At 41.1% G+C, this 18,154-nt stretch overlaps 1 protein-coding gene across 4 annotated transcripts in view; it reads left to right on the top strand.

Moving 5' to 3' along the window:
• The first annotated feature begins 12,748 nt into the window (after positions 1-12,748).
• Positions 12,749-18,154, top strand: part of MTA3 (metastasis associated 1 family member 3) — a 141,654-nt gene continuing 136,248 nt past the window's right edge. For 2 of the 4 annotated variants that reach the window (XM_064708993.1, XM_064708996.1), the window contains exons 1-3: positions 12,749-12,864; positions 14,959-15,026; positions 16,831-16,924. In XM_064708993.1, the coding sequence (XP_064565063.1) occupies positions 12,837-12,864; positions 14,959-15,026; positions 16,831-16,924 (190 nt within the window). In that variant the 5' untranslated portion in view covers positions 12,749-12,836. Of the gene's footprint in view, positions 12,865-13,481; positions 13,744-14,958; positions 15,027-16,830; positions 16,925-18,154 lie in introns of those variants that run through there. The other 2 variants (XM_064708995.1, XM_064708997.1) reach the window with 2 other exon arrangements.

The following is an 18,154-nucleotide window of genomic DNA, read 5'->3' as shown; positions in this document are numbered from 1 at the left end:
CTTTTTTTCCTGAGCCTCTTGAAGCATTAGAGGGAGTGTAGGAGGTTGTTACCCTTTCTCAGGCCACAGTCAGACCTGGCTCTGCAGTGCAACGATGTGTTAAAACCTTCCTGTTATCAGAGCTTTGGGAACAAGTGGAGCATGGCTCGATTTCAGTTCCAGGAGAGCCAATAAAGCCGCTCTGTCCTGAGCTCGCAGCACAGGACATTAAATGGCAGCTTGTTCCTCGTGGCTGGGCAGAAATAAGCCCGAGATCCCTCGCTGCTTTCTGTAACCTCTGCAAAATATTGGAGAGGACTCTGGCTTCCAGCAAATAGGTTACAAATCTGGGTTGCAGGTAGGCAACTGTAGACAGGTCTCCCCGGGTGCCGACATTATCACCATCAACATCTGAGCAAATTACACAGATGCTCCCCAAGTTCACTGGTGTGAGTGAGTTTCTGCTTTCAGGAGCAGTAACTCCTCAGCATTTGCATCAAGTGGCTCTTTCCTAAATGCTGCAAGAGACTGGGTTATGTCCCGGAGTTGGTAGTTAAGGTGAGCACACCATTATCTCTGGTACATAGCTAGAAATGTCTCATAGCCAGAATGAGTCTTTCTCTGCCTTCATTTTATGAAGAAATAGTGTCCCTCAAAAGGGCATTTTTAGATTATGATTTCAAGATGTAACCACTGATGGTCTGGATCAGGTACAAATCCTTGCGACAAAATCCACCAGAATGATCTGGTAGGTTGGGCACCATTTAGACAGAAGAGATAGTGAAATATCTGACAATCTGACTCTCAAGAGGAAAACACTGCATGAGAGCATATTTTTATGTATTTCACACTGTGTAAATATTCATTTGTGTACAGATTTTATGCTATATTTTTCTCTGGTATAAGTTACTGCAGCTTCGTTTTGGGCAAGTACCGATTTAATGATTTTATTTTTTTTGCCTATTTCAATATACTTTCATTTTTCTGCTGGGAAGTGCAGATCCTTTCTACATGTAGACCTGTGTCCAGATTTTAAGTCAAGTGTCTCTAAAGTCACAGATTCTAAGTCGTTTTGTGGAGAGCTGCAATATGTTGAATAATTGTTCTTTTCCTGCTAATTACAGGAGGGGAAGGTAAATTCCACACCTTCTCTTTGGGGAGAGGGGAGTGGGATTTGGAGAAGGAGCAGTTTGCCTGGGGTATCCCTCTATAATATGTGCCAAATTTTAGTGAAATTGCGGCTGAAAATGAGCTATCCTGTGGTGTGTTGGGAAGTGCTGCTGGTGGGCTCTGCAGTGCTCGAAATGGAACGGCAAGGGGGCCGCCTGCATTGCTGTAATGGCCACTGCCTCTGACTCAGCTGCCCGTGTACCTGCAGGATGTAAAGCTAATCAACCTGCATTAGCAATTTAGTCAGCCCCTCATTTCCCTGCTTCCCACGGTGAAACTGAGCTGCTGAGGCTGGAGGGACTTTGGCACATCTTTGCCATCTAGTTAGGGCTGACTCTAGCCTTGAGAGAGAGGAAACAAACATCACAACAGCCATGACAAAACAGATCTTTTCTGGAAATGATGGCTAAGAAACAAATTGGTAATATTGTCTGCAGAGCCATGCAAACTTATTCTAATAAAATTTTTTGGTAAATTTTGTTGTTTTCTTGTTAAGCTGCCTGGGTAGGTTTATAGATGTGCCTTTGCAGGACCCAGAATAAAACAGACTGCTCATTGCAGATTCTAAATTATTATTTCCTTTGATCCATGTGAGTTTGTGTTTCTTCTTATTTTATTTTTTTAAATTTATAGTTATTTGTGCAGTAGCTATTGCACAAACAAGGCAGGAGACATCGTTAATCTTATAATCATAGTGAGGAAAAATTTGTAGATGTCTCTTTAGAAAAGCTTAGCATGATTTAATGAGATGCAGTACTCTGTGTTGCACTTAGTGAATATGATATTGGCCTGACTCTCAAAAGTGGAAAATTATAGTAAATAGCACAAAACTTTGTTTCAGAAGACTCCAGCCCCTTGTCTGCAAGTCTCTGCCCTTAGATTGCAGCATTCAGCTGTAGGAACTTCTTTCTGTTTGGAGGTTTGGACTTCTTGTTTAATTATTTATTATGTTGTGTTGTGGTATTATGCTGAATACTTCAAAACATGGCCTTAAGACCATGTTGTTTTCTTATTTTTCTGAATTGTTATCAAATCATTAACACATTTAAATGTGACTCTTTCTCTTCTCTCTTGTTTAGAAATTTCATCTGTTTAAACATTTGTGCTGCAAAGCAAACTTCAGATTGGGAACCGACATCTCATATTTGCACTGCAGTTTGTTCTATTGTTTTCCTCTTATAGTTACATCTTTAATTTGGAGATCTTTAGTTCACCAATTTATATCACTGATTTTCTGTGTTTTCTTCCTAACTCATTTTGTAATTCATATATTAAAATCTATTTTTCAGAATAGAAGAAAAGGAAAAATAATCTTTAAAAACAACCAAAACACAAAATAGAACTAAAAGTTAAAAAAAAAAAAAAAACAAAAAACTAAAGCAAAAAAACCCCACTACCTAATTAAAACTTCTAAACACTGATAAAAGCACTGGATTGAAATCCTGTGCTTCTGTCTTCCACTCTTCCAGAAGCTGTACTAGGAACTATTAAGTCATACATTCAACCTCTCTCCTTCTCTCTTAGCACCAAACACTTTTTTCTAAAAAGGGGATGGTGAGGAGCTCCCCACTCAGCATGAGCTGTGGTCACCCATTCTAAGATAGGTGCAGTTGTTGTGGCCTGGGTCCCAGCAGAAATTAAGGACGTGCCAGACCTGGTGCTCTCATTATTTGCAGAGATTATTTGGAAAATATTCCTTAGAACCTCCTCATCTCTCAAATCCGGCATTCCAGTGGCTCCATGGAACATCAAAAATACTCAGACAAATGAGTATTTGGATTGTCTGCTCACACAGCTGATTTTTGCAGTCTCTTACAGTTCTGTTATTTCCTGAGGAGCAGTCCTTGACAGCTGTAGGAAGAGAAGCCTGTGGAGCTGTGATTCCTACCCCTGCACCTCTCAGTGGCTTTGTGGGAGGGAGCATGTTGGAGTGTCCCTGTATTCCTCCTCCCAGTGTGCCAGAGAGGCCTGGCAGACCAGTTACCAATCTGAAGCTTTTGGATTCATGCCCCATACTAGGGCAGAACAGAGATGCACAGTCCTCCTTTCATGGGGTTGGGTCTTAAAAGATTCACCCTATTGCTGAATTTTGTGATTATGTAACCACGTGCTTTTTGTCTTCCCCAAGAGTGTGATTCCAGTGGATTAACTCAACCATACCAACAGAGTTATTCTGAACTTACAGATGTGTGACAGAGTTAATAATGGATCAGAATTTCTGGGTCTCTGTAGGCAAATAAAGTAATACAGTTGCATTGCTAATAATGATGGGCTGTCTAGTATGCCAGTATTGTGTGTATATAATGAATTGAGGAGATAAATTTCATAGAAAGAAATCCATGTTGCAGAAATTGTGACCATTGAGGTCAACTGGCTCAAGAGACAGATGTTGTGAGTAACAGAATAATTATTTCTCACGGACAAATTGCTTGATACAAGTGCAGGAGTTAGATTCTCTGAGTATTTTCTGATATAAAAGCAATCCTCTCTGTCTCCTACAACAGAGAAGTGATTCTGTAGTAAAAAAATAAAATAGCTCTTGGGTTTCTTAAACCTCACAAGTCAAATTTCAGCCTAGCATGAACTTTTACTGCTGAGCTGTAGATCTTGGAACAGGGGCTGGTAATGGAAATAGCAATGGAGAATATTTTAGAATTGTGAATGGTGATATTATGGATTCTCTGTGCCTTGAAACTTTGCACTTGTGGGGGATTGGTGTGTCTGAAAAAGCAGCATTGCCTTTTGCTATTTAGAACTGCAGACTCCAACAGAAAGTGAATACACTATTCCAGAAAGATCATGAAGAACTATAGTTACTTTTTTCCTCTTTGGTGGGGAAGTAATTCTGGTGCAAGAGTAAGTGTTTCCAAACATTTGTAGGGAATGGCTCATCACTGAACAACAAAGTTCTTGAACTGTGCACTCCATTCAGGAAAGTTTTTGAATTTGTTAAGGACTAATACAGCAGCAAATATTGCTTTCAGTCTTTGTGATGCTTTCATCAGAGAAGTCTCTAGGTGAATAAGAATGATACTCAGCAGGAGAGTTTGTTTTATAAAGAAAAGGAGAGACTTAAACTACAAGTTGATACTTTGATTTTTACATTTTGATGTCTGAGGAAATGGGTAAAAGGACCTTCAAAAAGACTTGTCCCTTTTAAGTCATGATTACTATGGTAATCCTCTTGTGGTGTGCCTCTTCAAATTTTAAAGATAGAACTAAGATGATTTTAATATATTCAGTGCTTTATAGATTACATCAGGCTTGCTAAAGAGCTAGGTAAGAGCTCAGGTAAAACATCACATTAAGTAGAGCAAAGCCCATGGATTCCATCCTACACAAGGCAACATTATGCCCCTGCCCAGACCCCTTCTCCTCCTCCTTCCCCCACCACAACAGATCATTGTGCTTGATTCAGTAATTTATTATTTTCTTTTCTAAACAGAAAGCAATCACAGCAAAACATGCAGTGACTCATGTTCAGAAGAAGATAGCCCTCAAACAATCATAAATAACCTTTCTCATCCCAAAATTTTGGGCAGCTGCTGAAGAGGACTCCTATCACGACATGAAATCTTAAAATATTCATTAAAAATGTTATATCCAGAAAGGCTTGACAGTCACTGTGGCTGGGATATTTGTATTGCAACTTTCCCCTCCCTGTCGTCCCTGTCATGGTGTACTATTTTCAAGTGGTTTAAGGGAGCAGTCCCTATGGAACTGATGTTATGGATAGTTATTAGGAGAGCTTACACAGTGTGAGTACTTCCTGTGTGACTGCTCTCCAGCATGGAAAAGTTGAAGGGCCTTCTACCTTTGTTGTGTGTTCTGTATCTGATGGATGTCCATGAAAGCAGATGGCATTCAGCATAGGTTAGAACTGAGCTCTCTGTCATGGGCTTGGGTGCTGACCATGGTTTATTTATTGACCCAGCCAGGCCTCAAAGGGATAGGAGTATCCATTTGGGAAGAAGTCCAGAACTCCTGAAAGCAGATCTGAGTAAAATGGGTGAACAGGCTGCTTCTGTCCCAGTGCATTTGTGATTTAGCAGTATGAGCAGCCTTTATTTTCTCAGTGATGTCTTCTGGGATTTCACATACCCATATGTTTGTACTTTTATTTGGCTGCTGGGGGTTATTCTGGTGAAATTCAGGAACTGGTTTCAGTGAAAATAATCCTGGCTATCTTGCTGACTAATTTTGGGATAGGTTTTTTTTTGTTCTGGGTTTTTTTGGATGGGGTTGGTTGGTTGGTTTGTTTTTCAGGGGTTCTGGTGGTTTTGGTTTTGTTATTTCTGCACATATTCATGAACTTAACAACTTTTACAGATCCCTAAGGGGAAGTAGCTGTAACAGTATAAAAATGGGTTACTCCAGTATAAGTAATACTTCTGTTTAGAAGAAAAGGAAACCAAGCATACTGAATGCATAGGAGTCCATGACTTCTTCCTGCTATCACATGTCTCTTTTTAGGAATTTTTGAGTTTTGTCCCAAAGCAGAACTTGCAGGAAGGACGTTAAAATATTTTCAGAGTTGTATGGCAGAACCTCTGTCATGAAGGAATCTAATTTTTTTCAAAGGGCATGCTATAAAAGACACTTCTTTAGTAATATTCATCTTGAAGAGCAGAAAATTGTGTTTTCCTATAGCAGTTCTCCCCATTACTGATTCCCTATATCAGATTGGTTGCTTGGATAGCTTTGAGGAAGACAGGGGAATGAAAACATCAACTTTTGGATCTGTGTTTGTTAGTCTCGGCTGTGTGTTATACCCTTGCATCCCAAAGGAGCTTCATAAGGAGAAGAGAACTGATGCACCCTGTTTTTTGTTCATATTGAAATATGATCAACTTGCTTGCAAGGATGCAAGATATTCTTTTGTGTTCTAGAAAATGTTGCAGAATATGAAAACTCAGGTACTTTCAGACTGTTATGTTAATCTTGGCTATCCAGATTTTACAGGTTTTCATTCCTAGCTGTAACTGCAAAAGGGCTTAGTTGCAGAGGTTAAAAAAAAGTGAAAGGCTCATCTGATAAATGGGTGTGAGGACTGTAGAGTCAAAAATCTTCAGTCTGCCAGAGAGAAGGTAAAACTGGTCAGACTGAGCATGGAAATGACAGATCTTCAGATAGCAGAGTTGGAGTCTGCCTTTCTGACAAAAAAGAGACGCAATTGCAATAGTGGGGGCATTTTTACTGAATGTGGATATTTCAGAAGTAGGTAGTATGATCAGGGTTTTTTTGTTTGTGCCTATTTGGTACAAACAGACAAATTTGAGCCCTATTTGGCTCAAACAGCCATAATTATAGAACTTACTTGCAGGACATATCAGTTAGGCTTATTGCTATAGGAAGTATGTAAAATCTCCTGCTATCTTCATGTATTGGGGGAATACTCAGAATATTTTGAGTGCACAAGTGTGCACTCAGCCCACTGTGTACTGTGGGGAAGGGGGTTTTCAAGCTGTTTATTTCTTCTTGCCAAGCAAAACATAACTGATTTAAAACAAACAAAATAATTCCAAACAACAATAATAAAAAGCATGCCAGCTTTGCAACTAGGGATTCTCTAGTTCTTGCAGTATTTCTTGTGTTAGCACCTACTGGTATACTAATTGTAATCTACCCATCTAGAGATATGTTCAAGCTTGTTCTTTCCACTCATCCTGAGAAAATGCTTCATAAACTTCCCTTGCTTGAGACAGGTATTGGATTGTCTCTAGGTAAAAGACTTAAATGCAATGCCAATACTTTTTGAAATACCAGCAGTACTGCTGTTGTGCTGAGTGCTGCTGCTCTTTGTCACCATTCCCCAGAGTGGTTTTTGAAAGTAAGTCATCCAGTCAGACACCTGTTTATCATGCAGGCAAGCAGACCTCCTCTGTCATACCACCTGTTGTTAGAAATAGAGGTCACTTGAACACAAAGTTAAATTCACTGTGTGTAAGCAGGAATGATGCCCTTGATTTAAGAGGAAGGTGTGTGCAGTACAGCACTGATAAATGTGTCCCTGAGAGTCACCCAGCCTGAATGCAGAAGTGAAGTTCCTCCTACCAACAGAACAATAAGTGATCGTCTTCCTACTGCACTGAGCTGGAGACCTGCATAAGGAAATTGTTCTGCTTTTCAAAACTAGAGGTAGAACTGCTACCTGAAAATATCAGGTCAAATGCATCTGTAATGGAAACACCAGGCACTCTTTAGAGACACAGCAAGGCACTGAGGGTACATTTCAATAAGTCACACTTCGGTGTTGCTCGCCTGAGATCATTCAAGCTCCAGAAAAACTGAACTGAACAGATGCTGAGTCCTTGACTTAAATTAATTCTGCTCAGATGAATGTACTGTACTCTACTTAAATAGGTGTCATTAAGCACCTTTCACAGCTTTTTAGCAGGTGTTAAGCACAAAAAATAGATCAGTTGAAAGAAAGGGAGAGAAAAAGAGTAAATTTGCTCTGGAGTGTTTAATATCTATCCAGCGTTGTGTTGAAGCCCAAAATGGCTTCACTTCAGAGTGCTGCAGATGTCTGCAATGCTCCAGTGTGCTTCCAACTGCTCTCATTTGCAACTTTGCTTGTGTCAAAGATAAAAAGCTATATAATGGTATTGCTTTAGCTCCACTGGAGTCAACCACAAAATTTGCATGGACTTGAACAGAAACTAGACATAAACCTAAGGGTCGTCTGAAACTGGCAAAAAGAATGGGGTACAAAACTGAATTCTAGAAATGCAGGCTTTTTCTCCATTAAGATGGGGACTGGAAAGTAAATTGGTAGTTCTAACAAAAGCTCTAGATTGGTAAATCTTATTTTTTCTTTTTTAATCTGATTAGAAATATAAGATTTACTTTGTTATTTAGATTATTAAAAAAAAAAAAAAAGAGTTATGCCTCTGGAGTGGAAGAAATACATCTGGCCTCTAGTAGAAGATTAATAATAAACCCTACTTTACCATTCCTCCCTCAAACCTAAAGCAATTTTTCCATTGCAATGGACTGATTTTCATTAAAGCAAATTCAGTCATAACAAGAAGACAGGTACATAGAGGTTCAGATCTGACTTATTTTGCACAAAAAAAAAAAAAAACAACCCCACCCCAAAAAAAAAGAAAATAAAAGAAAACCTCAATTCAATTGTATGATTTATAGGAAATGAAATTATATGTGTTATCAAACAAATGCCATTTGGTAGCCTATAGCACCAATCTATATAACACTATGATGCTTATTGAAAAACCATTACCTGAGATGTGTTTTTACTATCCTCTCAGTTAATAACTTGTTGCCAACCATAAGAACCATTTTTATCTGCACACTGATTTAGCAGAATTCTTATGACTATAAGATTTGGATTCAACATCTAAATCTGCAGACTACCAGTAATTCAGCAATTAGCTTTAAGCTATTGTTTAAATCATATTTAATGAAAATAGTGACAAATTTAACTAGGAGTCTCTTGAGAGATCTGACTCAGAGTCAATAAAAAGCCAATGTTATTTCTGATGCCAAGAGCAGATGATTTTCTCTTGAGAGAGATTTGGGGTTTTTTTGTGATTTAGAGAAGTTGGTGTGAAAGCATCTCTTATAGATTGCACCTAGTTGCTGTTTTGTAAAGGCAGCTAAAAGTTTCTATTGCTTGTGATAACAAATGCTGAATTTTGTATTTCTGTAAACATAAAAAACACAACACAACCTTATGTAATGTTTGTTGCCAAATGGCAGTTATATAAGTTTTTTTTTTATAAATATAATCATGAATATTGGTGTGGAAAAATATTTTTGTTTTGTGACTAATTAAGTGACACCAAGCTGTCTGTCTGTCTCTGCTACAAATTCATTAATGAGGTTTTGCAAGCTATGGTGCATATTGGTGTTGTTAAAAATAATAAAAGTATTGTTAGTTGCCTGTATTGTTAGTTCTCTGTGAGTCTGATCAATGTGTGACTGTGTTAGCTGGTATGTTTGTTCACACAAGAGCAAAGTGGCTTTGAACAGACTACATTTTATTTTTGAGGTACAGGACAAGTCCATAAAGTACCCAAGTCCTCCATGGTGGTGATTCATTCTCAATGTAGCAGTTTAAACTGATAAGAAATGATCGTTTGTGAAGTCCTTTGCAATTTGTTTAACTCTTTGGATGGATTATGTGCATGCAGCCAGTTTATTTGTTGTAGGAAAGTTTTACTAGCAAGGGAGCTGGATTTCCTTGGTGTAACTTCATATACTTGAACAGCTGAATGTTTCCTGTGCTTCAAAATTACACGTGCAAATGAAACAGACCAACAAACCCTCTGTAGTCCCATGGGAAAGGGCCAAGGATGGGAGAGGTCTTTTCCTTTCCATTTCATTAGCACAAGGGTGAGTTTCTGTGAAAGCTCTACAGGAAGATGAACATTTTTATGAAGGTTCAAGCAACTCCTTCAATGTTTTTGTCAATTTCACAAAGATGTTCCTACCTGTAAGATTCTGAAGTATTTCAATCTGAAGTGCACCCCTCTATCACTATGTTTTACTTTAGTCCTCTTGACTGTCAGTATAATCATGAACAATCAAATAATTTAGGAAGATTTGTATTCAGTTCTGGTATCTTTTGTGAAGAAGCTTATAGGTTGGACATGTTTTGGTGGTGAGGTTGGTGTTATTTAGATTCAGGCTTTTTGTAATTAAGGAGCTTCTGAAATTGGGAAACCTTGAAATTTAATTCTATGGACACAAAATAGGAGGCTGTATGACAGCTGCAATGGAAGTTCTCTTATTCTATGACTTCATGAAATGAGGAAATTGTTAAAACTTTTTAAAACTTTCATCTTGGCTCTGCAGTAGTGGAAAATGAGAAATTTCAATTTGAAAAATGAAAATGCAGGAATAAAATTCTCTTATAGCAGATTTCCATTACCTTTGTCCAAGTAATTCCATATGTAATAAAGAAACCTTAAATTGCCTATGAAGAAAAGGTGAAACTTTTTGTACTATCTCTAATAGAAAAAAATATTTCATAATAGCATTCTTTTAAATGCATTAAGAAAATTGTATAGCTCCAATTAACCTTATAGATATGTAATAGACATGATTTCGGTGCATCTGATGAGGCTAAAGAGAAAAAGCCAAAAAAGAGGGTGCAGCCTAGAAAAGTCAATAGACATTGTGTTGGGAATACTGTGAAAGGTCCTTGGCCATCTCTTCTCTCAGTACCTGATGTCCATCTCTTTCAGGACTGCTGATCTTGCTCACCATGGGGCAGCTCCCCAGCCTGGACCATGGAACTAGTTTAAAATATCCTTTTAACACTCCATTCTTTCTTTGGCTTTCCTTTGGAGGACCATGAGGAGGAATGATGGACTGCTCAGGGTGGCACAACAAAGAAAATTGTAAAATGAAGCTCTCAGGTAAACTGTGTCTCTAACAGGAATAATCTGTCTTGCATCTTAATTTAAATTGCTACAGAAATGTGGTTTCTTTCAAACAGCACAAGTAATCTCAGTCTATGGATAAACACAGTTCATATACCAGGTTAAGACAAGGCTCTTATCTGTTATGGGTTCTTTTTTTTTTCTTAACAGTCTTGTAGTTGAAATGAGAGTTTTCCATTCCATTTAATCTAGAAAAATGAAGGCATTTACATGAGTTTAATTTTTCCCATTCTGTACACCGAAAATAAACTGTATCCAGGCTTTTGTATGTGTTACACCAAAGTAAAATGTTCTGCCAGTGCTGCAACTCTGTATCCAGCAGCTGGCTGTGCCCACTCCCAAGGCAGTGACCTTGAGCTGTGGATGCACCGAATGCCTCGGGCTGGGCTGCGCTGACTGCGTGAGTGTGGCACTGTGAAAAGGGGGCCCAGTGACTGTGATTCGGTACTGAGGTATGTAAACACCATTATTTCTCTGTTTATCTGCTCTGTGGTGCAGCCTCAGTCTGGCAGCTGGAACTAAGGGTGGTTTCCTAACTATTTTCAGGCTGTCCACCTGAAAGGACAGGCTGGGACCATAGGCTTCCCTGGGCTGGTCTCACCTTCTGCATCTTCCGGAGCTGCGTTCCTCTTCCACAGGCCATGCCTTCAGCTGATGGAAGCACTGCTCTGTTTCTGTCCAAATCCACTCCTTGTGGGATGAGGGGACATTGTAAACTTCCTAGTGAGGGCAGTCCCCCTCATCCCCCTAAGTACAGACTTAAAATAAGGAAAAGAGCTTGGAGGCATTTTATTTAATTTGTGATGGCTGTGACAAACCAACGGTTTGAATTAATTGTTCTCTTGCCTCGAAAGTTTAACCCGTTTCATTTACCCCAGGCAGTAAAACAGGAGAGTAAAAGTAACACCTCAGGTCGTGTTATTGTGCCTCTGGTAATACCCAGCTGGACAGGGTTGGTATTTCCCAAGGAGTTTCTGCTGACTTGTTTTCAGCTCCCACAGATGTTCAACGGAGGAAATGTCCCCATTTTCCCTTTCAATGCTTGAATGTGCCTGTGTGTTTAAAAGAAAAGTAAATTACTGTATCATATGCTTGTTACATGTGTTTCAGAAATTCGCTTCTCAGTTGCCGTTTTGACACAAGTTGTAGGCGCTGGAGAAATTGTGTCCTAGAAGTAGACACTTGATAGTCCCATATTTGCTTAGAGGAGAAAGGAAGGACAGGGTATAATCGTTCGAAACACCAGGGAAGATCATCCTCCTTCTAACCAACACATTTTCCTGTAGCTGAGGATGAAGTGAAATTTTAACTTTGGAATGCACACATGAATATCCAGGACATGAAACAAATAATAAATCATCCCCTTCGTTGCAGGGAGATGATAACAAGCATTTCTTTTCCAAGAAAGCATGCCGCAGCTAGATCAATTTGTTTGTAAAGTGTATGGATTGTTTCTTATGGTGTGAACTTTGTATAAACAGGGGGAAATGGCTTCATATTACATCATATTGATGTTTTTGAAGCATCTCTCTCATCGGAGGATTTGAAAGCATCTCTTTCAACCCTTCCTGCCTCTGAGACGAGCAGCTAGATTTATCTTTATTCTGTCATAGATGTTTTGTGCTGCCTGTTGCGAGCAAGCTGCGTCCTGCAGACGGCGGAGAGCTCGGAGCGGCACCGTGCCCGGGGCGGGCTGGGGGCGCCGGAGCCTCCCGTGGGACCGCGCTCCGGAGGCGAACAAAGGGGCCGCCAAACCCACCGCCAACAGGTGCTGCGCAGGAAACAAACTTTTTTTGGGATACTACACAGAGTCACCAAAGGGGAGCGATCCCTCGGCCGCCCCGGGGAAGAGGCAAACACCAAAAATTCCCCAGGTCGGAGAGGAGCGGGACAAACGGCGGGAGCCGGCAGAGCGCGGCGTGCTGCGGGCACGGCGGGGAGCGCGGCCGCGCACCCGCGGCTCCCTCGGCGCCGCCCGGCCGGGCCGCCCCACCCCACCTGCGGCCGGCCCTGCCCGCGACCCGCCCCGGGCCCGGTGCGCGGGGGGGGAGCCCGGGGGCGCCCGTTTAACCCCTTGGCGGCCGGCGGCTCCGGAAGCGGCGGCGGCGGCCCCGTGGGGCGCTGTGTCCTGCGCCCGGGCGGGGAGGGGTGGCGGCGCGGGGTGGGGGCGAGCGCGGCGCGGGGGGGCGGCGGCGGGAGCCGCTCCCTCCTTGCCCAGCCCGGCCCGGCAGAGGCGGCAGGAGGAGGAGGAGGAGGAGGGCGGCGCAGAGCGCAGACATGGCGGCCAACATGTACCGAGTGGGAGGTATGTGGGGACGCGGCGGCGCCCGCCCGGAGCCCCCCGCGGGCAGGGCCGGGGGTCCCGCCGGGCCGCGGGCCATGTGCGCCGCGCCGGGGCCAAGAGCGGCGCCCCGGCCCTCGGGCTGGCGCGGCCCGAGCGGGGAGGCCGGGCCCGGGCGGGCGGCGAGAGGAGGCGGCCGGTCCGGCGAAGGGTCGCCGGGCCCTCGGCGGGGCGGAGGACGGAGGTTCCTCCCCCGCCAGCCCCGTGCGCCGGGTGGGAGCCCGGCCCCCGCCGCCGAGCAGGAGAAGGGCAGCGCCGCCCTCCGCGGGGAAGGGAAGGGAAAGGGGTAGCGGCGCCGCCGGCTTCCAGTCCCCGCTCCGCGGCGCGGGCCGGGCACGGCCGCCCCTGCTCCTCGCCTCCTTCCCCGGGGAGCGGCGGAGGGGGCCAGCCAGGGGCCGGGTGCCCGGCCGTGCGCCCCCGGGCCCGGCCGGCCCCACCGCGGCCTGGCGGGCCCTGCCGGCGCCGTGCGGGGCCGTGCGGAGCGGGCAGCCCCAGCCCGGCCCGGGGAGCGCTCCCCTCCGCGCCGCTCCCTGCCCCGCGCCCGCCTCCCGCTCACGGCGGAGTTTCTCCGCGCCCTCCTTGGTCTGCCGGGGATAAATAATTAATCCGGCCGTGTGTAACCGGGGGATTTCTGTCAGCTTCCCTTGCTCGCCGCCGTGACCCCTGAGGAGCGCCCTGATACGTGACTGCTTGGTGAAGGGCGGGGGGGAGAAGGCGTTCAGGCGGTGAAAAACACGGCAAGCGTTTGTTTTCCCACCCCGAGCCTGGCGAAAATGACACGGATAACTTTGGCTCGCTCACGGAGGGAACGAACGTGGCAGTGTGCCCGGTGCTGTGGCTCAGGTGCACCGCTCAAGTTAGGTGTGCAGTACTGGGTGCTCAAAAATCGCTCCATCCTCCTGCTCTCAAAGCCAGAGCTTAGAGGGAGGATGCATGGAAATTTGGGGTGAAAATGTCACCCCTCATTTCCACGCATCGCTTTCTGCTAATGTTTTGAGATGTGCTGATAGAGCCACAAATCTTCCCTCATTAGGGCACCTAGATTGTAGTCCCATCAGCCTTTACTCATGAAACTAATCCTTCTCTGAGCAGGTAGTGGGTAGGGTTTACTTCTTAGGTCACCAATTCTCTTTTTTTTCGTTGTAATCTTAATGAGAAATTGTGAACACTACCCAAAGATCATATTCTGTCATAAGAACTTCCTGAAGTTCCTTTTCATTGTATTGTAGTGTCAAAGTGTTGCAGAAGACTTTTATACATTGTTACAGTTTCTCATCTGATTTTTAAAAATAAAGTTTGCAATGTGCACGCTGCAGAAGTCCAACATCAAATTTAAAGCATGGCTGACATTTGATGGGTAGTTTTTCATTGGACAAAAACAAGTTTTCAAAAAACTATTAAAGGAAATGCACTCAATTCTTTGTATGTTGCATGGGAGTAGCTTTCAGGACATGAGTAAATTTCCATTCAATCTATGAAAATATTTCTATGTTAATCATGCTGAAAGAGACCTTGTCCTGCAAGATCCTTGCTAATTTCATGGCAATTTCTGTTTAATATAGTTTGCATCTTACTGGACAGAGATAACAACAAGAGCAAGTATCATAAAACTACATTACTCATTGGGACATTGGTCATTGCCACAGCACCTGATAATAAATATGATGTGTTATCTCTTACAGAAATGTTAATCTCCATAATATAGAAACTCACTAAAATGCTCAGGTCTTAAATCTTCCTCATTTATTGTGAGAAGTTGCTCCTTCCCTATCGAGATTTATGAAGTATGTGGATTACTGGATTACAGTGTGAGCTTCAACACAAACCCTTTAATTTTTCCCAGCATGATTGTTAAAGCAGGTGTAGTGCAGTTAAAACTAGAATTTAGGAACAAATTATATTAAATCTCAGTGTAGAAATGCATCACAGTCCCAACATTTATGAAGAAATCTTAGCCCTTTGAAAACTTCTAGGTTTAGAAGACAAGTTTTGCGCTAATAATGATAGGCCTTTACATGACTTATGGTATTTCAGTGACTTTTCTTTTTTCCCTTGCAGATTATGTTTATTTTGAAAATTCTTCCAGCAATCCATATCTCATTAGGAGAATTGAAGAACTTAACAAGGTACAAATATCTAAGATTCTTTCTTAACCTTTGGCAACAGTGCTTGTTAAAACCTGAGAATTATTTCTATCCCTTAAGATTTTTACTGTAGTAGGGGTTTCTGGTGGTTACTGAAAACTTGCTGTGTGATATCCTCTAATTCTGCCCTGTTACCTAAGGAAACACCCAATTCCCGGTGAACAGGATTACTCTGCTGCAAAAATTTTCTAACAAATTCTATGAATTTTTGGAGAAATGAATGAATGTAATTCTCTGGCTGACAGTGACACTGTGAATCCATCTGGAATGACAGCCATCATGTAATGTGTCTGCTTTTAGACAGACATCTGAAGAGCTGGAAGGTGCCAGCGAGACTTTGCAGTGATCAAATGACAGAATATGTGACTTCTGTGGCTGTCTATTGCTCTGCCTATTGGCAGCTGCGAATGAAGAATGGGCTTTTGAATAAAGTACAGGCTCTGTTCTCTGTCTCTGCCCTGAGTGTATTTTTCTAAAAAATGGAGGCTCTATTGACTGTCATTTTGGGCAAGACATGATGATTTTTCTTCACTCTGACACTGCTATAATAATGTGGTGTTTCTATGGGATTTTTTATTATTTTTAATATTTTTGTTTTTTTTTTTTTTGCTTTTCCATCAAGCAGTATTAAAGCTTACTGATGTGCTACATCAAAAGTTAATTGTTAAAATACCCATCATGATGTAGGTAATGTTTAAGATATTTTTTCCCCAGTGGTTAGAAAGTAAATTAAAAAATTGGTGACCTGCAAGTGGTTTTCATCTTTTTAATGAAACACAGCACTATGCCATAGCGGACATCAACCACATTTAATGTTAGTGGTGTCCAACACAACATCCACTGAACTTGTGCATGGCAAATAATTTTTGACTTTTATTGGAGAAGAAAATTTTTTATTCACGGTAATTGACATGATTCCAATCATGAATTGAATGTAATGTTTATTATCTTTAAACTGCACTGCTATAATTTAATCTTACTCATGCAGGGTAAAACAGAGTCATGTATTGATTTTTTTTTTTCTTAAAGAGAGGCTGGAGGTTGTAGTCCAGGCATCTTGAATGTGAATGGTTTGCTTTCGTGTGTATCGAGCAAATGTGGAGATGTTACGTAAATATGTAATGAAATGCTTTGACTATTGTCCTACCAGGGACAATATTTTTTTTTTGTAAGAAACTTTATCAAAACATTGTAATTTTTTAGTATTAAATAAGTAACTTGAGGTAAAAAAGAGAAGGAGTATGCAGTTTTTCAAATATTAGTAAATTCTTTATAGAAGATCATGGTCCCCATAATAAGTCATGAAAACAACACCAAACTAAATAGATCTTTTATTTTAGGATCCATTGTGATTTTTTCAAATAAACTTTTCAGAAGTCTTTGAAAAAGATTTTTTCAATAAATGCTATATTAAATGAGATTCTGAAAAAATGCTAGAGTACTTTGCAATATACGTTTCTATCTAAAGCTGGTTTATAAAGAAACGTTCACAAGATTCCAACATTTCTGAAGGATTCTTACATTATTAGGTCATTGCACCTCTGAACACCTGAACAAAATATGAATTCTGAGGACTCAATAATTGTAGTTAATCCTCTTGTCTGGTCTGAAATTGGCCTCTCTCAATGTGATTTTATTTATTGGAGTAATTCTGTTGATTTCAGCTTGACTGATCATGTGAGAACTACTGACCTGAGGGAGCACTCCAAGCAGAGAGCAGAGTTTAATTTGTGTTACTCAGCTGAGGAGGGATACATCCTGACTTGATTTTCTCTTCCTTTTGTAGACTGCCAATGGGAACGTGGAAGCCAAAGTGGTGTGTTTTTACAGGCGAAGAGATATTTCTAACAGCCTTATAATGCTTGCAGATAAGCATGCTAGTAAGTAGATTGGGTAGGGCGTTTCTCCTTACTAACACAGCCTGCTCAGTTTCTGCAGCTGCTTAAAGTTGTGGGGTTTCTTGGCATGTGAAATATATATTTATGTAAAGCATTTGTTAATATCCAGTTAGTTGCTTAGTATTGTCTGATAATCTCCTGCTCCTGTTAGTTGCATCTGAGAATTAAGCTGTATCCATGTGATTGAGATTGCATCTGGAAAAAAAAAAAGAATGTATCTTTTCATCTGGAAGATACAGCTGCATTTTTTTTTTATGTCAAAAGTAATTCTTGGTTGTAAATCAATTTAAGCTTAAGAGCACATGTGATTATTTGATATGACGTTTTTGAGTTAGACATAAACATGTATTGCTTAATGTAAAGAATGAAATGTATCATTGGGGACTGAAAATCACTGGAGATTGCAAAAGAGCTGTTATGTGCATTTATGCTAATCAAAAAATAGTGGAGGTTGGGGCTTTTTTCAATTTTTTTCTTTTTTTTCTCAGTAAAACAAAAAATGGTAATAGGTGAAAAAAGTCACATTTTTCAACGTGAACCTAAACTTTTTTTGGTACCTGCCATTTGGTATACAAGTGAAATATCATAATGTTCCATAATTTTTTGATGAGAAATATAATGCTGAAGAGAAAAAATGCAATTCTGAAAATATAATTCAGAACCTAAAAATCCGAGATGAAGACAGTAATTTGCAAAATGCTCCAGTCATATTTGTAAATAACTGAAATGTGAAGTGTGTCAACATCTCTTAAATTTCTTGCCATATGCTATTAAATACCATTTTGATTGTGTATGATGCTTGAGTTTTCAAAATGAATCTGTGAATAAGTTATGTAGAGGTTATAAATCTCTACTTTATTTTATAAAAAGTTGGCATTATCTAATGTCTTTTAAGAGATTCTCTTGAAAGACATTAGATAATGCCAACTTTTTAATGCAGATATATGATGGTGTAATTAGGTGCTTTAAAAATACCCTGCAATTTGTTTAATGTCCAGCTCTGGTAATTTTGCTCATCCAGGTATGGTGAGTGAAGAGAAAAAGAGAACGTTTGGCTTTTGTTTTAATCTTTTATTGGTCTTAGAGAGGTGGGGGTGATTTGAGTACATAGTATGAAGTACTAGCTTGGTGTTTATAGGAAAACAATAAATCTTGCTTATGTGCTAAGAAAATGATTTAATGTTTTGTTACATAGTTGGGTACACTCTATAG

The sequence above is a fragment of the Zonotrichia leucophrys genome, chromosome 3, assembly GCF_028769735.1.
Source record: "Zonotrichia leucophrys gambelii isolate GWCS_2022_RI chromosome 3, RI_Zleu_2.0, whole genome shotgun sequence".
Taxonomy (NCBI): domain Eukaryota; kingdom Metazoa; phylum Chordata; class Aves; order Passeriformes; family Passerellidae; genus Zonotrichia; species Zonotrichia leucophrys.
This window is presented reverse-complemented; position numbering and strand designations above follow the sequence as displayed.